Below are 25,568 nucleotides of genomic sequence, written 5' to 3'. Positions count from 1 at the left end.
TATGCACTCGGGGGAGTTAGGTTTCCGGGAAGGGTCGGAAGCTCCTCCCTCGCTTCCTGGTGGGCAGTGGGGTGGTGTGTTTGACTCCAGGGGTTGGAAAGAGCCCCCAGTTTCAAGGACGCGAGTGGCATTTTGAGCTTTCGCAATCTAAACCAGGTGTGTGGAGGGAAGCAAATGCTTACTCCCAGCTTGAACCCTGAGCCTTGGTTCTCAAACTTTAGTGTCCTGTGGGGACACCTGGGGAGGTTGTTAGGAATGCTCATCCTAGGGCCCTACTTAAGACCTACTGAGTCTGAGATTCTGGAGTAGAGCTTGAATATCTTCATTTTAACCAGCTTCTCGGGTTGGTTGTAAAGCCGGTGGCCCACGTACCACACTTCTGAGATTCTGCTGACCGGACTTCACAAGCTAGACTGGAAATAGGCACTCCGCAGAGAACTAACTACACTTTGCAAAGAATGTATGCGTGTGTTCTCTATTCCTTAGTGTTCTGGTGCATGTATACATGAAGTGTTGGGCAAAGACCAAGTGTCTCTGAAGATAATGCTCAGTGAGGACTTAGCAAAGGAGAGAGTAATTTGAGTATTTGAAGCTGCCTGGTAATGGGGGTTGTGAATTTTCTGTTCTTAAAGTGTCAGAGGACTTGCAAGTGAAATATATATTCCTTTTGGATTTGCACCCAGAAAGCTAAGACACTTTGAGACATGTTCTCATAAAATCTTGCTGATGACAATAGTAACAGGTTATGCTTGTCTCAGAGATGTCACTTTCTCATAACTGTCACAAAGCAGGGTTATAGTGCAGATAGTATACTTGTCTCATGACACCCTGTAGTTTATATGTAATTGCTGTAATTCACTTTTAATGATGAATGAAGCTTAACCTTCTAATCTTTCATTTTATTGGGAAGTAGGGTTCCTGCCTCAAAGGTGTTGTGCAAAAAAAGACAAATATGTGTTGGAGGTTTTTACAAATCTTTGGTACACCTTTTTCTTTCTTGGAGCCTGTAAAACTCAGTTATTGACTTAAAAGAACTAACACTGGTTTATAGGAGAAATTAAACTGGTGTACCTGATCATCTTCCCCAGGCATTTGTTCCCCAAGAAACAGAAGTAGCAATTAGTTTGTATGCTGAAGTTTTGTGCTTCAGTTAATTTGTTTGGTTTGGCATATGAAATTTGAAGATTTTGAAGTACAATACTTTTTGCAGGTTCAGTCAGATTTGGAAGCTTTGGTTAGCTTTCAGGATCTCTTGGTAGTTTCAGGATTTCTCCATTGTTGCTTTACCTGGAAACAAATTTAGGCCTGAAGGAGAGTAGAGGAGAGCCAAAAGGACATGCTCTCTTTCTTCTGGAGGTTGAGTCTGTTCATTGAAATTCTCCTCTGAGTTTCTGTTCTGCAGGTGTTTATGACTTTGGGCACCAAAAGGAAATTTGCTTGCCAGTTTTACTTGTTAGAGGTAGGTGAAAGTACCTTTAAATCCTGTGTTATTTATGTCTTGACAGAGTTCTAAAGTCTGCTCGTCTCAAAGCTTTGTTGGCTCTTCCTAGTTGAAAGTCTCTAGGAATTTGGGGTCCACTCTTAAGCCTCTTTAGTTTCTTGAATTTACTGTTATCTGCACTCCAGTATCTAGGTTGCTATTTCTGTTTTATCGTTGGCTCAACTCATGCCAGATTATCCCAGTAAGTTCTTTCTCTTCTTTTACTTCTGTGGTTCTTCATTAAAAAATAGTAAGTCCTACTTGGAATTACTTGTGGTGCTCTTAAACACATGAAAGATGACTTGTGGGAATATGGTGTGTAGTTTTGCCTGTCTTTTATTGTTTTTTGTTTAGAATTTTCTGTCCCTTTGGATGGGACTAGTTGGTGAGCAAGGGGGAACTTTTAGAGTTCTCTCCTCATTTGGGGAAAAAAAAATTGTTGTAACAAACCAAGTGCTGGAGAGTTGTGAGCGCTTATACTGGCTAGAGAAAAGCTTGACTCCAGTGAGCTATAATGGTAGGGCAGTAGATTAGATCTAATTACTCTTTGGACAGGTGAATTTGGAGTGCTTGCAGTGGTGATCAGATGCACTTGCTTGGGGGCAGTTTCATATTGCTCCCGACCTTGCTCACATTGGTGGCTAAAGTGATACCAGGAACCCTTTTAAAACTATTTTGGTAGGAAAGAAGAGACTTCTGGACAATTTCAGTAGTGTAGTAAGCCCCAGGAGGTTGATTTTTGCAGCTGTTAATTATGTTGTTGAGAAGTAGATATTCTTCTTTCAAACATTTTGTAGTCTTGTTTTTCCTAGATGTAGGAGGTAGACTTTTGGGGGTTGGGTGGGTATAAGTCCTCCTACTTGCTAGGAACAATTTGTTTGGGAGAAATAGCTGAGTGGATTTCCCTTTAGATTGAATGCCCTTAAATGGATTCTCCCTGGCTTTGAGAAACTCTTCATTGCATGCTTTATCTTTCACTTTGATTCATGACTGACCATTCTTACATCAAACATTTTTTTCCCTTTGAAGTTGGAGAAGAGATACTTTTTTTTTTTTTTTTTAAGTGTGCTTTAGAAAGACAGACTAGGGATAGAACACTGCTGAATTGTCTTTATACTAAAAGCCCGAGGCATATACAGTTTTAATAAAAGTGAAAACTTTGTATCTTTTGATCTAACTTCCCTTTAGAGATTTTGTTTCCTCTCTCTTAGATTCTCAGGCTCTTCCTGACTGCTGTTTAAATAATTGGTAGCTAATTTTTCAGAGTCATGCTTCTTTAAAAAAAAAAAAAAAAATTAGCATACAAAAATTCACTAGCTTAGCTTACAGTTAGTATCAAAGAAGTTATATCTGTGGCAGTGAACATTAGTAGCTTGTATTGTGGGTTTGTTCAAGTCAACACTGCTTAACTTGGCACTTAGGTTCTTGGAATACAGAGATGGATAGGGTTTGCCCTTGAGGAGCTTATGGTTTTTCTGGGGATGGAGAAGGTCCAGACAGGTGAATAGAATTTCATTACAGGCATGGTAAGTGCCATCATAGATGTATAAATGGTAATAGACATCCTGGTTCCTGCTCATTGTCTAAGCATAATTATGAATAGCTCCTCCTTTTACTCTCAAGTGTCCTGCTTTGGAAGATAAATTATCAGTGTTGTGCAACTATGGGGCACTGAAAAGAGACATTGAACTGTCTGGCAGAGAGCAGAGAAGGCTTCCTGGAGGAAGGTGATTTCCGAACTGAATCTTGAAGGGTCAGTGGGAGTTAGGCCTGTCACAGAGGACGTAAGCAGGAGCTGGTAACAAAAAATAGGAGTGTGTGTGTTTATTTGCAGGGTGGAGAGTGTGGGAACTGGGTAGAACTACACATAGTTATTGGAACATAAAGTTTGTGGAGTATCAGAGAGACAGGCAGAGATCAGATTGTGAGGGCCTTGTACGCCAGGCCAGCACACACCTACTTTGTGCCAGGCACTGTAAGCACTCATACATTATCTCTAATCTCTACAGCAACTCTGAGAGGAAGATCTCAGCATCCTTCCTTCACAAACGAAGGAGCCTAGGCTTAGGGTGGGTAGGTAACTTGCCCAAGTTTAGAAGACCAGAATTTGAATTCCTTAGAACCAGGTCTGTCTGGTTCTAAAGCCTGTGCTTTTCCAGTGGGCTAGTGGTCTCTCTGGAAACTTCAGCTTTCGCTGTATCTAATTAGGTTGCTGTTGAAGGACTTTAAAGTGGGAAAGTGATGAGGGCAGGTTTATTTTGTTGGACTGAACTGGGGCTATAGCAGGGTAAGTTCTGCAAAAACGGGGATTTGGTCTTTTTTAACTGGTGAATTTTTAGAATTGTCCCTAGCACAAAGTGAGTATTTCACGTATTTGTTGAATGAAGGATGGCAGCGGAGTACGAGTGAATTTGAGGAAAGCAGGGCTGGTTGCAGGGATGTTAGCGAAAACGCTATCGTGTCAGGTCGGGTCAGAAACTGGTGGTGGGGACTGGGGGACAGGTGAGAGTGAAGGGTGATGCCTGGGTTTCTGAATTAGGTGATGAGACAGGCTGCCGACCAACGAGAGGAATGTTAGAAGGGGGGGGATGAATTAGAGTAGGTGAGCATGTGGGACGTCCAGTACAGAACTGAGTATTTGGAGTCTGAAGCTTGGGGAGCAGTCTGCAGTCCAGGCTAGAGGTAGAGATTTGGGAGTTATTAGAATTTGGGTAGTAGTTGAAACTGTGAGAGATGATAATGACGCCCAAGGAGAATGTAAAAACTGAACAGAGAGAGGCTAAGAATGGGACCATGGTAGACAGAGGTTTTATTTCAGCAGCTACTCCTCCAAAACTTGACTTCCTTTAGTGCTCAGGGTTCATGTTCTTCCACAGAGAGAACCTTCGCAGCAGTCCTGTCGGGCTTCTGGCTGTACATTTTACTTGTGACAGAGCAGTACAGTACTTCGTTGTTACGGTTGTTAAATGACTGCAAGATGTTGGTGTGGTTTGGAGTAACCTCAGCAGCTGCACTGGTAGAGATGGTACAGAGATATTGACAGCCTCTCTTTTTTCCTCCCTGAGAAGAATAACATTTCTAAAACAACTCAGCTTCTTCAAGTGAGAGAGCTCCGGCTGCTCACTATGACCTTACTGCCAGGACTTAGTTATAGATGTCGCTAACGTAAGTGAGGTGTTCCATTTCTCATTGTTTGCTTGCACCAATCATATAGGATCACAGCATCATGTTGCCAAATGGCAAAATGTACTGTGGCAGTTAACAACAGAATTTCACAACCCAGTGGCACAAAAGCCATCATTTTAAAAATATGGGTACTGGGAATTCCCTGGTGGTCCAGTGGTTAGGACTCTGTGCTTTCACTGCCAAGGGCACAGGTTCAGTCCCTGTTTGGAGAACTAAGATCCCGCAAGTGTGGCCCAAAAAAAAAAAAAAAAGATAAAAATATATGGGTACTAATCAAAGTTCCTTGGGAAAGAAAATCTGAATGCATTTCTGTCTTATAATTTATTGTGTAGAAAACTATGTATTCTATGGTTTAACTGTATTAACAGCATCAAGTTAAGCGGTAATCAAGGTTGCTAAGGCCCCACATACCATAACATGTATGCTAAGAGGTTGTGTGTTTTCAGAATTGAGAATTAGAATATTTCATCTAATTGCAGTCACTTTCAGCAACTAGTTAAGATATATGTGTAATTTAGTTTCGGAAGTAATTTTGTCTGTGGAAAGACTAAATTGTCAGCAGCGGGGCTTCCCTGGTGGCGCAGTGGTTGAGAATCTGCCTGCCAGTGCAGGGGACACGGGTTCAAGCCCTGGTCTGGGAAGATCCCACATGCCACGGAGCAACTGGGCCCGTGAGCCACAACTACTGAGCCTGCGTGTCTGGAGCCTGTGCTCCACAACAAGAGAGGCCGCGATAGTGAGAGGCCTGCGCACCGCGATGAAGAGTGGCCCCCGCTTGCCGCAGCTAGAGAAAGCCCTCGCACAGAAACAAAGACCCAACACAGCCAAAAATAAATATAAAAATAAATTAAAAAAAAAAAAAGAAAAAAAAATAAATTGTCAGCAGCGGTACCTCATAGCAGAATTGTAGCCCATGTTATATAGTGATGGATGTAAATAGAAGTTGCACACTGAAATCAGAACATTTATATTTCTTCAGGTACTAGAAAACTACTCAGACGCTCCAATGACACCAAAACAGATTCTGCAGGTCATAGAGGCAGAAGGACTAAAGGAAATGAGGTTTGTATGGCTCTTGTTGCTTAATGTGAGGGTTTCATAGGACACGTGTCTTCCTGCACTCAGGCAGTGATATTAGAAAGTCCGCATGTGCATATATGTGTACACACACACACACACGTCTGGTGGTGGTGTGGAACTATCTCCCATGTTGTGTGTCCTCTGGGTGGAAGGCGGGAGTGGCTAAACATTCATTTGTTTTCATCAGAGGTGCAGTGGCTTTCCCTATCCTTGCTCTCCCATAAATTTCGACATGGAGCTTGTTTTTTGTGTAAGGAGTCAGCACATTTTCTCGTATACTCTGTTTTGCAAGTTTCAGTGATAGAGAAGGGACAGACTCTGATAGGCTCCATCGTGTCTAAAACTTCCCTTCTCTCTATACCATATCTTTGAAGTCCTTCGTTTTAGGATCAAAGAAGGGTGGTCTAATCACCATAAAACCCACTGGCTTTTCTCCCCCCTACTGATTGTAGGCATTCATGATATGAGCATACTAAATTTGGAGGTGACCTTGATTTTCTTATCCTATGATATATTTTTCCTAGAGAAGCAACAAATTGGAAACACAGAAAGAATTGCAGGCACAAACAAAAACCAGTGCCTGTCCTGAATCCTTTCTCTCCTCACCCCAACCTTTTTTTAAAATTAAAATGAAAGAGGAGAGCACAACACAGTTCCTTCTTGGGATTCAGAACAGACAGCATATATTTTGCTGGTTAAGCTTTAGCTGCTTGAAATTGATCTTTTAGGATCAAAAGATCCTCACTTTCCAGTTGTCAGTTCAGACATTCTCTAGCTGACGTTTTGTGGGGAGGGAAGATCAGGATTGTCTAGATACATCCATTTAAATACTACCTATGCACTGTGTAGTGTTATAATTGTTTTTTTTGTTTTGTTTTGTTTTTATGGGCTATTTCCCATCATGCTGCTGTCTGCACTGCTGTTGGACCACTGTGCCTATAGAAGGTAAATTAGTCCCTTTGGGACAGATGGAGTTGAGAACCTAACTTGTTTCTGCTTCTAGCTCTTACAGGAATTATGAAGTAGTCATGGTGGCTCGTGATGAGTGAGCAGCTCTGTGATTTGTAGACAGAGGTATAGTGTGTAGGAGTCACACTGTTTCAAGAAAGACTCTGCCAGCATGCCCTTCCCCACTGTAGCAGAGACATTAGCACACCCACTTGATGCTCCAGATTCTGCACAAGGTTTCTTTTAAAGATTGGTTCTTGGTGAAATTTTTTTTTTTTTTTAAACATCCAGTGTGTTCCAAAGCCAAATAAGTAATAGGGTTTTTTTGGATGGCTTTTTTAGACTCAATTTATTTTTAACACTCTGCATAAATTAGGGCCTCTAATTCTGAAAAATGCTGAGAGGCTTTACTTGAGATATTTATATTTATTTAACCTGCTGGGGAGAGGGAAGAGAAGGTGCACAGGTGAACCCTAGCACTAACATGCTAGCGCCAAACTCAGTTAATATTAATAATGGGCATTTGTCTGTATTTTTGACAGCTTTTCTATTTTAAGATTTAGTAAGTAGTCGCTAACTCACATGAGTTGTCATTGTTTTGCGACCTTCTGTTGTAGCAGGGACCATGATATAACTTAATATGCTATCTCTTTTTTTTGGTTTAATGTTTGAGCATTATTGGGTACTAAATCCATTTGACTTCTTATATTCAAATTTAAATTATTGCTCCTGGGTAGATATAAAATAAAACCCATCTTTCCCCCTTCCCAACTGAGAAAAAGCAAATGAAATACTGTTCCTTTTGTGTGTTTATTAGAAAATGTTAACTGGAAAAAAAAAGTGTGCTTATTTTCTTGGGACAGCACCAGTGATTCTGTGGTTTTTGTGTTGAAAATGCTATGTGGCAGTTTCTGAGCATGATATGCAGGTTGGAATATAGATGCTAGGAAACTCTCGGTTTTGTTTTTAATTAACATTAAAATTTAAATATTTTGGGTAAATAAAAATATTGGGTAATTTTTTTTTTCAAAACTCCTGAGTGTACCTGAAAAATCATTGTGTAGTGTTTCTAAATTTCTTGAGAGTTTGGTTCATATTGTCAAAAGGCACTGAAGTGGAGATATCAGATAGCATGTCTTATCCCAGAGCTCTCTGGGTGTGATTTATGTGAATTTCATTTGTTGCTCTTTTGCCACTTTCGAAGTAGAATTCTTGTCATGGGATGTTTTCTTTTATATTTCTTCCTCTTTTTCTTGATTTAAGAGTGAGTTAAAGGGTATTAGAGCTTTGAGTAAGTAGACATATTGATTTGTATGACCTTCCATCCTTGTATGTTTTTACAGTGGGACATCCCCTCTTGCATGTCTTAATGCCATGCTACATTCCAATTCAAGAGGAGGAGAGGGGTTATTTTATAAACTACCTGGCCGAATCAGCCTTTTTACACTCAAGGTAAGTAATATAAACTCTACTTTAGTGCAGTGGTTCTTCAACTTTTAGTGTTGATAAGAATCACCTGGTAGGTCTGGACTGTGGCCCATGAATTTGCATTTCTAATAGGCAGGCAGGTGATGCTGATGCTGTTTTTCTGAAATGGCGCATTGAGATGTTCTAGTGTGAACAGAATATTAGGAATTATTTAGTCATATCAGCTATTGTGTCTGTATTCAGTTTTTCCTTGTTTATATCTTTGCAGATTGTATGCAATAGAGGGATAAGTATGTGTGGGGGTAATTGCAAATGTGCCTTAATTATAGTTTTGTTTGTAATAATATGTGAAGGATAAATTACTGAACAGCCAAGTAAGACCTACTCTATGGAAAATAACTGAAATGTGAAAATACTTGTGGAAATTCAAAAACTCAGCATTTACCAAGTGACACTAATTACAAAGGAAGAGAACTTAAATCAGGTTCAGTTCATAAGCTTAAATAGAGCTGAAATGAACAAGCTAATTATTTTTCTACCATTTGTGATATACATCATTTAAACCAGGGATTGGCAGATTTTTTTCTGTAAAGGACCAGAAAATAAATATTGTAGGTTTTGTGGGCCACAATGTCTCTATCGTAACTATTCAACTCTGCCACTGAAGCAGGAAAGCAGCCACAGAGAATGCACAAACGAATGGGCATGGGTGTGTTCCAATAAAACTTTATTTATAAAAACAAGCAGTGGGCTAGATTTGGCTTGGGGGTGTAGTTTGCTGACTCCTAACTTAGACATAGTTGACCTGTTGATGGTGAGAAACTGAAAATTTGATGCTGATCCTTATAATCTTCCATAATGTAGTTATAAATTACAGTAGTCCATAAACAGACTTTTCTCTTTTAGTTTTGTTTTGATAGACTTGTTTTCTTTAATTAAAAATTAAACACTTGAACAAATACCAACTGTATAACCTGTGGTCATAAAACTTGATCTTTAGGTACACATCAGACGTATCTTATGTTCAGATATCTGTGCTGTTCTCTATATTGTTTTTATTTGTAGTATTTCAGACTTTAAAAGGCAGCATAATGTAATGTCAGGAACTGAGCCTTGGAAGAGTCAGAGCCCTGAGTTCAAAATTTAGCTTTGTAACCTGGGACAGATTTAACCCCTCTTTATGGTGGTGTATGCCTCGCTGACACAGTCAGTCCTTAATAAATGGTACCCTGTATGATATTCCTTTAGGTTCCTTATCCTTAATTGCTTGTTAGTGGCATTTTTCTATTATATATTATTATATATATTGTAATTATAGGTAATTATGTATAGTTATAGTTGTGTGTATTATATGTGTTACAAATGTGCCTGTTAATGGAACATTTCTCTTTTAAGAGGGAGGAGAAATACCTATTTCTATGGATACCTTAAGGATAGGAATTGAGTTTCATTTGTCCTTGTAATTTGTCTCAGGGCAGAATTCTTGGCATAGTCCATGCTTAATAATTTTTTTTTTAATAAATTTATTTATTTATTATTTTGGCTGCATTGGGTCTTCGTTGCTGCATGCGGGCTTTCTCTAGTTGCGGTGAGCGGGGGCTAGTATTTGTTGCGGTGCGCAGGGGCTTCTCATTGTGGTGGCTTCTCTTGTTGCAGAGCATGGGCTCTAGGCACATGGGCTTCAGTAGTTGTGGCACGTGGGCTCAGTAGTTGTGGCTTGCGGGTTCTAGAGCGCAGGCTCAGTAGTTGTGGCACACAGGCTTAGTTGCTCTGCGGCATGTGGGATCTTCCTGGACCAGGGCTCGAACCCGTGTCTCCTGCATTGGCAGGCAGATTCTTAACCACTGCGCTACAAGGGAAGTCCCTGGTAGACTTTTAGCTTGGTTGATTATCCGTGCGTGTCTCTTTTAATATTTTGACCTGTTAGAAAGCGATATGTGCAAATGCAACAGAAAGTAAAATGCAACAGAGAAAGTGAAGGTAGCCCATAAATTCTGCGACTTGTAACCTAAATGATAATTTATGTTAACGATGTTTGAAAAAATTGGATTATAATTTCCTTATAGCTTTGCTGCTTGTTGTATTCAGTTAATATATTTGCCATGATGGTATTGATACATACAGGCACATCTTATTCTCCACCGCCGCCCCCGCCCCTCCCGGGGCTCCTTGAGAGTGTGAAGTGTCGATTAGTCTTATTAATTGCCTCATTATCACCACGCTATCTTCCAGAAGTTGTGCAGGCATTTACTTTATTGTTATTTGGGAATGGATAAGAAAGGATACCAAAAATCTGAACCAGCTGATTACCATCCTCATCACCCGAGGACCCAGGTCTGCTGAATAAAGTGCAAGGTGGTGCATTTTTTCCTTTTTTATCCTCATTTGAAGAAATTTCAAACCTACAGAAAAATTGGAGTACTACACTGAACACCCCACCTATCTTGCTTTCTTCCTGTTACGGGTTTGCCACATTTGCTTTATCCCTCTCTACATATGTATGCTTTTTTTCCCAGAACCATTTAAAAGTGTTCAACTAGTACTGGTACTTCACCCCTACATATCTTAGAATGTATGTGTTAGGAGCAAGGACATTATCCTACATAACCACAATACCATTGTTATAGTCAAGAAACGTAATGATACGGTAGTATATAATATATAGTCCATATTCAGTTTTTTTCTAGTTCTAAAAATATTCTTTATGCCTTTATTTATTTTTGGCTGAGTTGGGTCTTCGTTGCTGCGCGCAGGCTTTCTCTAGTTGTGGCTAGCGGGGGCTACTCTTCGTTGCGGTGCGCGGGCTTCTCATTGAGGTGGCTTCTCTTGTTGCGGAGCACCGGCTCTAGATGCGCAGTCTCAGTAGTTGTGGCGCGCTGGCTTAGTTGCTCTGCGGCATGTGGGATCTTCCCGGACCAGGGCTCGAACCCTCGTCCCCTGCATTGGCAGGTAGGTTCTTAACCACTGCGCCACCAGGGAAGTCCTGTGGCATTTTTTTGGTCTGTTTTTCTCATGTGTTAAGGAGAAGCATGTGCAGAATGGCTTGGTATTTTTCTTCCCACTGCTTGGAAATCTCTTCTAGTGGGCCATCAAGGTCAGAAACCACGTGGTTCCACTACTTAGTTGAAAATAGGAGTTTTCTCAGTTCTGAATACATTTGTGTGACCTTATCTATGGTTACCAAAGCTTTACTGATAAGCTGGAGTCTTTGGGGGCATGCCACAGGGTTTCTTCTCTGATAAAAGTTGTTCTGGGTAATGCGATGGTACATTTGACACTTTATATGCAGATGCTTGCATCAGGCCTTAGAATTAGTCCTCAGGGATGTGTGGGATAGATGAAATCTATCCATGCTTTGAATTCTTGTTTTGAATTGCTTTTCTTAAGCTTTTCCTGAAGTCAGCTGTCAGTGTCCATCATTGCCTGGTTAGAGGTGGGATTTATATTGTTTTTTACACTTGGAATTTCCTATCCTTGTAAAACCAGTGAGAGCTCCTTTGTAGTGTTCTACGTTTTTATGACTTTCATGCTGAACTACTTTGCTTTTGTGACTAGGTGTTTGTGTCATTGGTGAGTTTAACCTGGGTTGGTGAGTGGTCACTGCAGCACTCACTGTCAGGCATGACTGCAGTCATCTGAACATTGTTAAGTTTTATTGTGGAATGATGCTCAAGTCAAGGTGTCATGGCCATTTGCACTTTATTATACCTCATGTAGTGATATAGGGCTCAGCCTTAGGGGGTCCTTTAATTCAATTAACAAGTCCAGTTGAATCTTTTTAATATGTAGAATATGTATTTTTAAAGTATTAAAAAATCTTCCTGGTAAAAAAATAAATGACTACACTTAAAGTATCCATCCATTAAAATTCACTGTTTGCAAATAAAAGAAAAGCAAATGGAGGAAGAGAGGGAGGTAAGTTTTGCAGTTTCACAATGTTATTTATAGATCTACAATTAAATTTTTCACATACAACTCCACACTTGCAGTGATTCCAGAACTATTTATATTACCATTAAATACTGAGGAGACTTCCATACAGTCAAATCATAGAGTCTGTCATTTGCAAGGCAGTACCAGAATCCATTTTGATTTTTGATAGGTGCACATCAAGGAAAGTGGGCTTCTAAAAATGCAAGTCATATCATACCACTATCCTGCTTGGCCCTTGCCTACCCCTCTGATCTCTCCTGGCACCTTCTCCTTGGTCATTATACTTCAGCCACCCTGGCCTTCATTCACTCTGTTTCTCAAAGGCCCCAAACTTGTGTCCACCTCAGAGCCCTTGCACTTGCTAGCCCCTCTGTCTGGAAAGCTCTGGGGTAACTTCTTGTCATTTGGTTGTTAGTCCAAAAGTATCTTCTCAGTGAGGCTTTCTCTAACGGTAGTTCCAGTTCCACAACACTATGAGGGTTTTGGTTGTTTCACAGTCCTACCTTGTTTGTTTGGTTACTTGGTTATCATTAGCCTCCCTCCACTTGAATGTCAGTGCAGGGACTTGGTTTTCACTGTATCTCCTGTGTCTGGTAAATAGTACATAATGTAATAAATATTGGCTGAATGGAAAGTAGAAGATAGCATCATCAAGATCTTAAGCCAACTAGTTCTCCTTGTAGTCTACCTTTCTTTTATATATTTTATTATAGAATATGCATATTCTGGGTTATTTTTTCTTCTCAGCAAGGCAACTTCTAGGAACCCTTTTTTTTTTCTTGCTGTCTTTAGAGCAATTCTACGTTAATCTGTGAAAGAATCTGCTGACACTAGAAATAAATCTTGGGACTTCCCCAGTGGTCCAGTGGTTGAAACTCCACGCTTCCAGTGCAGGGGGCGTGGGTTTGATCCCTAGTTGGGGAACTAAGATCCCACATGCCATGCGTGGTGTGGCAAAAAAGAAAAAAAAGAAATAAATCTTTCTCAGGCTGTGGCCATAATGTGGTTCTTCTAATTGCTGAAGGCAGAAACTGAGCCATTCGAAACAGTTTGAATGTTTTAGGTAACTTTTAGATATCATGTTATGCTTTTTAGTTTTGAACTTTGGTCATCATCTTTGTTAGAAAAAAGAATTTCTTCTTTCATATATAATGGTAGTGACGTTTTTAGATGAAGTCTCTTATAGTCCGTGTTAGCTTTATCAAATATATGATCTTTTTAGTGCGTAGAATCCTAGAATTTTACTGTGGAAGGGGCTCTCAAATCATCCGGTTCATTTGCATTTTGCAGGTAGAAAACTGAACTTCTAACAGATTAGGTTTATCCATGACCATGTGTCCTTGCAACAGATGCATTTGGCCGAGTTGGGACTAGAACCCACGGCCCTACCTTTTGAGTTTGATTTATTTTCATTATGCCAATTCAGAATAAAGAGTTTTGCTTCAGGTTTTAGGATCTTTGGTTACTTCATCTTTTTGAAGCGTCTTATGAGTTCCTTGATATTTCTCAGAATGTTAGTTTTATTCTTGTAATGAAAATTCTTATAATTGTTAAGCAAAAGTAGCTTTTCATATCCTTAGATGTGTACTCTTCAGTTATGGGCGGTTGGTTTGAATTTCTGCCCTCTGCATTAATCATATTGGCATTTCTGATCGTGGTCGTTCTTTTCTGTACCAGAGTGAGTGGTATACGGTGGTAGTAAGAGCACTGGAGTCAGCTTGAGGTCTGGGGTCCAGCATAGTGCCTCAGGTCCTATGGAATATCTCCATTTATACTTCTTTGTCTCTAACACTGAGAAGTTGAAATAGATTGGTCGTTTAAATACTTCAGGTGTAAAACCTTTTATATCATGAAATGGAGCTGCGTGATGTAGATGACTGTGAAACTACTCTGGTTGAAACAAACATGAAGACCCCGCTTCTCCATCTCTCATGGATTCTGCCATCCCCATCCCATTCCCCAAGCACCCAGGGCATCTTTCCCAGACCCAGGAGCTCTGTTGAAAACCTCCTAGAGTGAAAAGTCACTGAAGATCCTTCCTGTGCTCACATTTTAGCATCTAGACTATTTTGTGTGAAAAGTAAGTCAGCCCTGGATATTTTTCTTTCCTGTTCTTTTGTGATGCATTCGGTATTTACTGGAGGCTGACTGTTTTATTGCAAACCCTTTCCCACTCTGTACTGCATAGAAGGCCTACTTAGTAGAGCAGTACCATTTACTCTGGTTAATGGTAGCAGTAGTTTGGTCTTGATGGAGGCTTTGACCCGTCAGTTGGTAAAAGTTTCCTTATTGGAGTAATTCTCAAGGGCCGCCTGGATCCACCTTTGAAAAATGGGGTATTCTGTTGTCTGACAGGATATTCAGCAAGCTCAGGGAGAAAAGAGAACTTGATTGTTAATGGAGCCCTGGTCAGGCTCTGGTTTGCCTAAGAGGTGAGCAGCCTTTTGTCCTGCTACCTCCTGAAGTTCAAAGCCCTGTAAGAATGAAGTGGTAAACGATAAAGATCAGGGAACAGAGGTTTGGAAAGCACTACCACTGGAATTATTTTTTGTAGCTCAGAGGGGTGGCAGGATGGTGATTTCAAGGTTTCTAAAGCAGTATATATATTTTTAACAAAAAGGTTATAAACATTTTTTAAGTGTGATTTTAAAGCATCAGGGTTCTAGGAAAATGAGGAGCTTGTATGTGCTTCAGGCTTCCTTGGGACTGTGTGTGAAAAATGCTTAAACTTTTCTATGGTCAGCCAGTATGAAAACTGCGTTTGATCTCTTCTCAATCCTTCATATCAGACTTTTTGGGAGGGTTGTTTGAGGAACTTGTTTAGTGTAAGAAAGTTGCTTCTTCTTCTAGTTTAGATAATCTGGTAGAAAAGATGGAAACTAATGCTTAATTGAGTGCTAACTATATTCCAGACAGGCATCATACTGCTCATATTGGTCTTTTGAAACATAAATATGTTTCCTACTCCTGTACTAATGGGGGAAACAGCCTGAGAGAGTTTAAGTAAATGGTATGAAGTCACGTTTTTGGTTATTTGAGAGGTTGGTATTTAACACCCGGAGGACAGGTCAGGATATTCTAAGTTTCTACCAAATGAGTTGGCTCTCAAATAGGTGAGATGCATACTCAAGGTTCTGAAGGAATAACTTCAAATTCTTTGTCCATCATGAGGCAGGAGAAGAATAGGGAGCCAAAAAGATGTCTGTTTTCTTCTGGAAGAATAACTTCAAATTCTTTGTCCATCATGAGGCAGGAGAAGAATAGGGAGCCAAAAAGATGTCTGTTTTCTTCTGGAAGATGCTGTCTTCTTCGATTCAGTTGTACTAGATGGGCTTTGAAATGTGTGCCTTTCAGTCAGGTAATCCTTTTGTTTTAGTTTTCTCTTTGGCTCTTTATGCCAGCTTTTCTTTGGTAAATTAACTCCTGACAATTCTTTTAAAACTACTTTTTTTTTTTTTTTTGGTCTGCATTTCCACTGCCACCTTAGTCTAAGTTATCCTTGTATGCTAGCTACTGGAAGAGCTCCTGCCTAGTCTACTTGTTTTCACTTTTGCCTCCTTAGAATCCAGTTTGCTCTTTTGTAATCCACAAAGCAGCCAGAGGGGTTTTTTTAAAAAACAATTTGATCATGACACATTTCTGTTTGATTCAAGTCTGTGGTTTCCTGTGGTGTTTACCAAAAAATCCAAACCTTGCTCAGCCACACTGCCCTTCTTTCAGTTCTTTGAATTCCTTAAGCTCTTTCCAGGTTTAGGGTCTCCTATTTGGAACTCTCTTCTCTCCACTCCTGCCTGGCTCAACTTAATGGGTATCAACTTAAATCTCAGTCCCTTAGAGGAGCCTTCTCTCTAAATTGGGTTTTCCTGTTGTGCCCTGAACTTTACTTCTTTTCACTTACAACTTTATAATTATATAATTATTTGGGTGATTGTTTGATGTCTCTCCTGATCAGGCCTTAGGGCAGAGAATCTGTATTATTTTGTTCTGGTCTATATCCTCAGCATCTATCATAGTAGGTGCTTAAAAATGTTTGTTAGATAAATGCAGTGGAAAAAGCATAGAAGGAGGTTGTTATGACTTGATTGGTAGCAGTTCTCTATGCCAAACAGTTGAATTGGTTCAGAATAGTAATTGTTAGTATTAAAATTGAAACATGTAGTACAGAATGTTTATGAGGATCTCTTTTTCAGGGAATGGAGTGTTTGAAAACCTCCAAAGTGTAAGCTTTGTTTTCTCAAAAGAAAGAAAAAGTAATGTCCAGTGTTGCTTTTGAAATCTAGTGCCGTATTGATTCCTGATATTCTGTGTTTGCCCGCCTTCTTTTTTTCTATTGCCTCTCCCTGAAAACTTTTAGGATCTTATTTCCCTGATTATATGCTTTAGTGTGGGTCTTTTTTCACTCCGCATGTCTTACTCAAATGTCTGATGATTTTTGGTTGAGGACTATTCTTGACTCTTAAATATTAGCGGGAAATTCAGTGTATTGTGGTTTTGTGGCTTCACTTGTCTCCTGCAGCAGTAGGTAGTGGTTGTCACTTAGATGTATGGTACTGGAGTAAGGGTGTCCATCTCCTACTAATGTAGACTTAGCAATTCCCACGTTCTCAATTCCATACCTCATCCTTGTCTGCCATGTACCTGGTTTAAGTTCTGAGCCTGTCTGGAATTTAGGGGATGAATCTGCTTGGGTCTTTTCAGTATCTCCTAGATTACTGTAGTAGCTTCCTAACTGGTCTCCTTACTTTGCTCTTGCCACCCTCCTCAACACTGGAGCCAGGAAATTTTTTTAAAAGTTCAGTCAGACTGTGTCATTCCTCCCACCCCGCTTCACTCAGGGTAAAGGCCAAAATCCTTGGAGTTGCTTGCAGTGCCCTTTCGCCAGTGCCCTTTTGCCATCTTCCTCCCACCCTCACTCCCATCTCTCTTCCTCTTACTCTCTCCCCTTGTTCACTCTGCTTGACAAACACAGTGGCTTCTTTGGTGATCCTTTAACATGCTGTCGCTATTCGTCTCCGGGATTTTGCCCATGCTGCTTCAGCTGTCTGCAGTGCTTTCCCCCAAACACCTTCATGCCTCGCTCCCCCACCTCCTTCAAGTCTGTGCTCGAATTGCACCCTGATGCCTCCACACCGCATAGCTCTCCCAGTCCCCCTGTTCCCTGCCTTACATTTTTTTTCTTGGTATTTATCACTGTGTGATACACCATATTATATATGTTTTGTTTATTGTTATTGTATGTCTCCTTTGACTAGAACTAGTCCTCTAGGGGAGGAGTTTTTAATTTTAGTTAATGCCGTCTCTTCAGCCCCTAGGAACAAAGTAGGTACTCAGTAAGTATTTGTGTGAGTAAATGAATCATAGTTTATTTCTTTTAATTTGGTAATATAGTGAATTAGTTCAGTAGAATTTTTTCCAGTGCTCAAGCATCCTTGTATTCCTAGGGTAAATGTCACTTTGACATGGTTTTCTTTTAAATAACCCATCGTTGGATTTAGAGTATGAATAATTTATTTAGGATTTTTACATCTGTATTCGTAAGTGACCGATCTGATATTTTGATTTCAAACCTTGCCGTGTTTTGGTATTAAAACAAGCTGTGCTGTTTTCCCTCCATTGATTCTTTGCAGTAGTCTCTTTAAGACAGAGATTATTTGGTTTTTTTGGTAGAACATGCCTATGAAACCTACTGGGTGTGATGTGTCTTACTTTGAGAATATGTTGTTTTTAACTTTTTAAAATTGTGAAATATATAAATTCTACAAAAGAGAATATATGCAAATTTTGTTATTTTAGATAATAATAACTAAGAAATAAACTGCACACTCCTGTATCCACCAGCCAGCTCAAGAGCAGAACATCCTCTACACTCTTTGAAACCTCTGTGCACATCCCTTTCTCTCGCTGTGGAAGATAACCACTATTCTAATTTTCATATTAATCATTACCTTGCTTTTATTTCCAGGTTTACCCACATGTGTATGTATTGCTGAACATGCTTTAAAAATATCTTTATGTGAATGGAATCACATTGTATGTATTTTTCTCTCACTTGCTGCTTTTGTGCTTATCATTTCTGAGCTTGATGTGTGTTGGTGCATTTAATTGAAATACATCATATTTTCTGCTATATGCTGTCTTATGGTTTGAATATTTCACGATTTCTTTGTCCATTCTGCTCTTGGTGTGCATTTGGGTTGTTTCTAGTTCTCGCTGTAACAAACACTGCTGCATTGAGTACTCTTGTACGTCTCTTGGCGCGTGTGTGCGGTAGCTTCTCTAGGGTGTATACATTGCTAGGAATGGGACTGACCAGGAGGTTTTGCACCTAATCATCATGACTAGGTAGTACAGCTGTTTTTCGTATGTAATCGTATGAATTTGTAAAGTAATCATATGAATTTACATTGCTTTCATAGTACATGAGAATTCCTGTTGTTCCACAGCCTGAGTATTGTGGGTGTAAATAAGTATTTTTGTTCTGTTTTTAAATTACGGTATCATTTACCTACAGTAAAATTCACCCATTTTGATGTACTAGTGTACAGTGTACTAGTGTACAGTTCTATGAGTTTTTTTAAAAAATTCATTTTTTTTTTTTTTTAGTTCACATTTGTTTGGACATTTTATTTGGCATTTTAACAGTGCTATTTAAAGGTATGCCATACGTGTCTTGAATGCAGTTGCTCCAGTAAATGCTTTTGCTAAAACATGCTTCTCCCTCCCCTAAAAATTCCGTTTTACATTTATGTACCGTAAAATTCACCCTTTTCCGGTTATAGTCCTTTGAGTTTCGACAGACACATACAGATGTGTAACTGCCACCATAATTAAGATATAGAACAGTTCCATCACCCCAGAAACTACCCCCTTGCTTGTTTGTAGTCAGTTCCTCTCCCGACCCCAGCTCCTGGCCAGCCATTGATTTGTTTTCTATCCTTGCAGTTATGCCTTTTCCAGAATGTCATATAAATGGATTTATACATTATGTAGCCTTTTGAGTCTGGCTTCCTTCGCTTAGTGTGAGGTATCTGAGATTTAGCTATCTTGTAATGTACAGTATAGTTCCCCCTTACCCGAGGTTTCACTTCCTGCAGTTTCAGTAACTGGTGGTCAACTGCAGTCTGAAAATATTAAATGGAAAATTCCAGAAGTCAACAATTCATAAGTATTAAATTACACACTGTACTGAGTAGTGTGATGAAATCTTGAGCCATCCTGTGCTATCCCGCCCATGATCACCAGCCATCAACCTCATCTCCTCCTGGCATCCAACCACTGATGTTGTCATGGCTTAGTGATCTAGGATTACCTGAAGCAGATGATCTTCCTCTTGAAGAAGGTCAGTAGTAGCCTAACACTACGTCACAATGCCTACATCATTCACCTCACTTCATCTCATCATGTAGGCTTTTTATCATCTCATATCATCACAGGAAGAAGGGTGAGTACAGTACAATAAGATAATTTTGAGACAGAGACCACATCTACATAACTCTTACTATAGTTCTGTTTTATTACTGTTGTTGTTAATCTCTTACTGTGCCTAACTTATAAATTAAACTTTATCATTGGTGTGTATGTATAGGAAAAAACAGAGTATATATATATATATAGAGTTTGGTACTGTCTCGGTTTCAGGCTGCCGCTGGGGGTCTTGGAACATATTCCCCGTGGATTAGGGGGGACTACTGTATATCAATAATTTGTTCCTTTTCAGTGCTGAATAATATCCCATTGTATGGATCTACCATGTTTTGCTTATTCATTCCTCAGCTGATGGACATTTGGGTTGTTTTCTTCTTTGGACTACTAAGAGTAGTGCTATGAATATTTGTAGACAAGTCTTGTGATAAACGTTTTAATTCCTCTTGGGTAGATGCCTAGGAGTGGAATTGCTGAGTTGTGTTGTAATTACTGTTTACTTTTCTAAGAAACAGCCAACCTGTTTTCCAAAGTGGCTGTATAATCTTACATTCAAGTTTTTTGTTCTTTAGTAAAATTTTTTCTTTTTTCCCCCGGCAATATTATTTTTTCCCTGAAGTCTATTTTGTTATTGACATAGCCCATCCAACTGTCTTATAATTAGTTTTTGCATGGTATATTTTTTCTATCCTTTTGCTGTTAACCTGTCTATGTCTTTCATATTTTAGGTTTCTTTATAGTTTTAGTTGGATCTTATTTATTTTTATCCAGTCTAATAATTTCTACCTTTTAATTAGGATGCTTGGACCATGTACATTTAGTGTAATTACTGTGATAAGGTTGGATTAAGTCTTCCATCTAGCTCTTTGTTTTCTCTTTGTCCTATTTTCCTTTTTTTCTTTTCCTGCCTTCTTTTGGATTGAGTATTTTTATTTTTGATTCATATTTCTTTGAGACATTTATTAAATTTTTTTACTGAAGTATAGTTGATTTACAATGTTTCAGGTGTACAGCAAAGTGATTCAGCTATATATACACATATATATCTATTCTTTTTCAGATTCTTTTCCATTATAGGTTATTACAAGATATTGAATATAGTTCCCTGTGCTATGCAGTAGGCCCTTGTTTATCTGTTTTATATATAGTAGTGTGTATCTGTTAATCCCAAATTCCTAATTTATCCCCCCCCCACCTTACCCCTGGATTGAGTATTTTTAATATTCCCTTTTATCATCACTGTTAGCTTATTAACTGTATCTGTTTTTTCCCCAGAGGTTGCTTTATTATTTACAAAATGCATCTTTAACTTCTCACAGACTACCTTTAAATAGTATTATACATTTCACATAAAATGCAGCATCCTTGTGATGCTGTTCTTCCATTTACCCCCTCCTAGCCTTTGTGCTATTCTTTTCATACATTCTACTTCTATATAGGTTATACACTTCACAAAGCATTACTACTTTTGCTTTAAACAATTCTTGTAAAGAAATTTTAAAATGGGGGGAAACGTCTTATTTTACCCACATATTTACCATTTCTAGTATTCTTCATTTCTTTGTGGAGGTCAAGGTTTCCATTTGTTACTGTTTTCCTTCCTTCTGAAGAACTCTCTTTAACAGTACTGTGGTGCAGATATGCTGTGACAGATTCTCTCAGCTTTTCCTTGTGTGACAACGTCTTTATTTTGCCTTGAAGGCTATTTTATCTAGATACATTGAAAGGTCCCCCCCACCCCCCCCAGCATTTTAAAGATGCCAATTCTTTGTTTTCCGGTTTGCGTAGTTTCTGATGAAAAGTTTGTGGTAATTCTTACATGTGTCCCTCTTTTTTCTGTTGCAGGTTTGAAGATTTTTCTCTGTATTATAGGTTTTGACAATTTGGTTATGAGGTACCATGGTGAACTCAGATCTGTGGGTCAAATTTGAAATATTTTCAGCCATTTTTTCTTTAATTTTTTTTTTCCCTGTCCTGTTTCTTCTGGGATGACGTGTATTTTTGACCACTTTATAATATACCACGGGTCACTGATGCTCTGTTAATTTTTTCCAATCTTTTGTCTCTGTGCTTCATTTTGAATACTTTCTGTTGCTACTGATCTTTTCTCCTGCGGTATGTAATTTGCTTTTAATCTGATCCAGTGAATTTTTCATTACAGAAAATGTATTTTACATCATTAGAAATTCCATTTTTTTCTTATTTTATATCTTCCTTTTTTCTCATTGTGTTCATTCTTTTAATCCTTGATCATAGTGCATGCATTTATAGTAGCTGTTTTAAGTCTTTGTCTACTAATTCCATCTCTGTCATTTCTGGGTCTTTTGCTGTTGACTCTTCTGCTTGTGAGTCATATTCTCCTGCTTCTTGGCATATCTAATAGTTTTTGTTTGGATACTGACAATGAATTTTACAATGTTCAGTGCTACAGTCTGTCTTCCTTTCAAGAGTGTTGGGCTTTATTTTGGCAAGTCATTAGGTTACTCCCTTTGGATTAGTTTACTCCCTTTGAGGCTTGTTTTTAAGCTTTGTTAGGGCAGGTCAGAGTAGCCTTTTCTCTAAGGATGATTTAACTCTCCTACTAAGATACTTCCCTTCTGGGGTCTCTACCAAATGCCTCCCATGGTTAACAATGTCCCTCCACTCTGACTAGTTGTTAACTCCTAAGTCTCTAGGCCTTCTGTTTGGCAGAATTACCTCTGGGAATTACTCAGCCATTCATTGCCCAGCCTAATGGAATTTCACCGTATACATATGCAGAGACCCTATGCAGATTTTTCTGCAAAGCTTCCTTCTCTCTGGAATTCTGTTGTGCAACCTCAAGCCATTTTAGCCAACCAGAACTTTGATTCGTGTCTCAGCTCAGGAAACTGCTGTGCTCTGCTTGAGATGCGCCATATATGTGTGTGTGTGCGTATTGTTTTTTTTTTTTTGAAGATAAACTGTTTCATGAGTTCTTGTTGATAATTCCAATTCAAGACTGTAGGTTTTTTGCTTGACCTTTTTCAGTTTTACATGTATACCTCCTTTCTTACGTGGAAATTCTGGTTCCCGGTGAAACCACATAATTACTCATTTGCTTTTTCCAATAATCTCAGAATAACAATACCAGCACTACCACCACCAATATGAATACTCTAAAGGGTTTTTGTTGTTGTTGTTGGCCTTAGGTATATCTTACTAGGGATTTAACACATCACTGCAATTTAAAAATCACTTGAAATAATTCATTTGTGTGTGGTTATGCCATCAGCTTGATACACAGTTTGGTTTATTCGTTTTACCTACTTTTAGAGATTGCATTTATAAATTTTAATTTTGCTATATAATGATGTAAAATATTTATGGTTAAATACACAGCACAGTGTTCATTTAATGAATTCTGTCTCCTTTCCAATCTCCTTTACCTGCTTCTTTTCCCTGTGGGTAAGCATTTTATTTAATGTATTTTTTGTTATTTTCCTTCCTTTTCAGAAATATAAACAAATAACGTATTTGTATTTGTATCCTCCTTTTTTAGAATGGCATCGTTACACACTTTTCCCCACTTTATTTTTTTACTTAACAGTATGTCCAGGAGATCACATGGTCATATTATAGAGCTATTCATTGTTCCTCTTGACAGATGTTTAGCACTGTATTTTGTGGATTTACCATTGCCAGTAATAATCAAAGTGTGATCCACAGACTGCTCTCAGTTTGTGAACTATTGTTCCTATCTGTGATGAGCTAAGTACAGAAATTTGGAATGTTTAGAAACTTTTATTGCAATTTGACATTGCCACAACACCTGAGTGTGATTGGTGGACTCATCCCTACTCTAGAACAGTGTATAGATCAGCTTGGGTGCTTTCAGGCTTGCACAGTGAGTCATGTGGACTAGTCCTGTGCAGTGGGACCACATACTGGTCTTCGATGGGTTGGGGGAAAAAACCAAAACTGGTCCTTTAACCCAGATAGATTGAGAAGGAGTGTATCTACTCTGTGTACCCTTTTGGTGTACCTGGCGCCACAGGTTTCAACATGTGTACTTTTAAAATATTTCTTCAGTTCTAAATATTTTGAGATTTCTATTATGAAATCTTATTTAATTCATGAATTAAAGTGGTTTTTTATAAGTTTCCAAATATATTTATTGTGTTTCCCACCACCCATTGTATCCATTTTATTAAATCAGTGTCAAAGAAGTGGTATGTGTGTTTTGGATTCTGTTGAGACTTCTGGCTTAATATTATGGTCAGTTTTTTAAGTGTTTAAGCTGTGCTTTAACAGTATATATTTTTTTACTTGTCTATGTTCTGTATTAGTATTCTATCTACTTTCTGTCTCTATGACTTTGACTACTCTAGTACCTCATATAAGTGGAATCATACAGTATTTATCCTTTTGTGACTGGCTTATCTCACTTAGCATAATGTCTTCAGGGTTCATCCATGTTGTAGCGTGACTCGCTTTTAAAATTCCTCTTTTTTACCCTCTGCTGGCTTGGAAGTTATTTATTCTCTTTCCATCATATAGGGTACCTTTACGTTTTTCACCATGAGTACTTACAGCCTAAACTGAATATCTGTCTTTCCTCATGAACGATAATTGCATTTTCAAGTGTTTTAATTCTCAGTGTTTCATCTCTCCCATGCTCTTCTCTAGTTCCACCTTACTTTTAGCTCTCTCAAAGACAGGCATTAAAAAATGTTTAAAAGTTAGTATTTATGTTGAGATATTCCAAATTTATTGGTTTACCATTGCTTCTTGCATCCCATTCCTTCATTCTCTGTTTCCTTTCTTTTGTATTAATGTACATCATTTATCTAGCACTTCCAGTTTGGATCTGTAAGTAATAAACTACCTTTCTGTATCTTAAGGCCTCTTTGTTTTTACTCTTAGATGGCGTTTTACTTGTGTAATGATTTGTGGTTAACTGTTATTTTCCCTCATAGGAAGATGTCATTCCCTTGTTTTCTGGCATCCATTGTTGCATTTGAGAAGCCTGGTGTCCGTTGCTAGTTTATAATCATTCTTTTCTTTTGGTTGCTTTTACTACCTTTTGCTTGTCTTTATTGTTCTGCAGTTTTGCTATAGTGTATATTTGAGTAAATTACCCTGGCAATCTGAAAACTCATGTGTTCAATTTTGGTCAGTATGTCTTTGAATATAATCTTCCTTGCTTCCTCTTCCGTTGTTGATATTTATTGGTATTTCACCATGTTAAAACTTCTCATTCTGTCTTCCATACTTTCCATCGCTATCTTTTTGTGCTACATTCTGAGATTATTTCAGATCAAGAATACAGTTTACTAATTCTTTAGTTTTGACTGAGCATTCAGCTTTATAGTCACATTTTTATTTCTAGATTTTTTACCTGATTCTTTTTGAAATTTGTGTATTCTCATTCTATCCTGTTCTTGTCTTGTGGTTTTTCTTTCTAATTTTCTTTCTGTACATTTTTAAAATAATTATTTAAAAGCCTCTTTATTCTACTTTACTTAGATCTGGAGGCCTGAGTTTGTCTGTTTGTTGTGTCTGCTGAAAATCCTTCCTGTCTTTGAGGGCTCATTTCTTTATATAGTTTTTAATTTTGACTTATAGGTTTATCATCTGTGGGATTTGTTTTTTTATGTGAGTCAAGTTGTGGAGGTGTCCCTGTAAGAGTTTGGAGCTTCTGCTGAACCTGGCAGGTGTCTGTAGTGTGATTCCTGTGGTTAGGGTAATTTCTTGGCTTGGCGTTCCTGGACTGCTTGGGTACAGTGATTTTTGGAACTCATACTTGTGATAATGGGGTTTCATTTTCTCAGAGGTGACTTTTTCACCTCTTGACTTCTGGCATATGGCATACTTCTTTTTCATGGACTGGAAATGGGAGTTCATATTATTCCTGTGTAGTTCTTTCGCGGCTTTTGGTATTTTATGCATTTGACTCATTTTCAATTTCTTGTCTCTTAGTTTCTTTCAGGCATTAAAACACCTGTCCCAAGCCCTAAGCCCTGTGTCTGGTTTTAGTAGCCCTATGAGTTATTTGGCCTTGCAGCTTGTTTCTAGCATCAGGGAATTTCCCTTTCTTGCTTTTGGGCTTGCCTTTGTGTATGTGTTATAT

The 25,568-nt window shown here is 38.7% G+C and overlaps 1 protein-coding gene across 1 annotated transcript in view; it reads left to right on the top strand.

Moving 5' to 3' along the window:
* The window catches only part of ASXL1 (ASXL transcriptional regulator 1), a 67,867-nt gene that overhangs the window by 454 nt on the left and 41,845 nt on the right, over positions 1-25,568 (top strand). Inside the window, exons 2-4 of the mRNA XM_068566074.1 lie at positions 5,646-5,728; positions 6,689-6,691; positions 8,038-8,146. Coding sequence (XP_068422175.1) covers positions 5,646-5,728; positions 6,689-6,691; positions 8,038-8,146 — 195 coding nt within the window. The remainder of the gene's footprint in view (positions 1-5,645; positions 5,729-6,688; positions 6,692-8,037; positions 8,147-25,568) is intronic.

This window comes from Eschrichtius robustus, chromosome 16 (assembly GCF_028021215.1).
Source record: "Eschrichtius robustus isolate mEscRob2 chromosome 16, mEscRob2.pri, whole genome shotgun sequence".
Taxonomy (NCBI): Eukaryota; Metazoa; Chordata; class Mammalia; order Artiodactyla; family Eschrichtiidae; genus Eschrichtius; species Eschrichtius robustus.
Note: the sequence above shows the minus strand (reverse complement) of the source record. Positions and strands in the feature narration are given on the sequence as shown.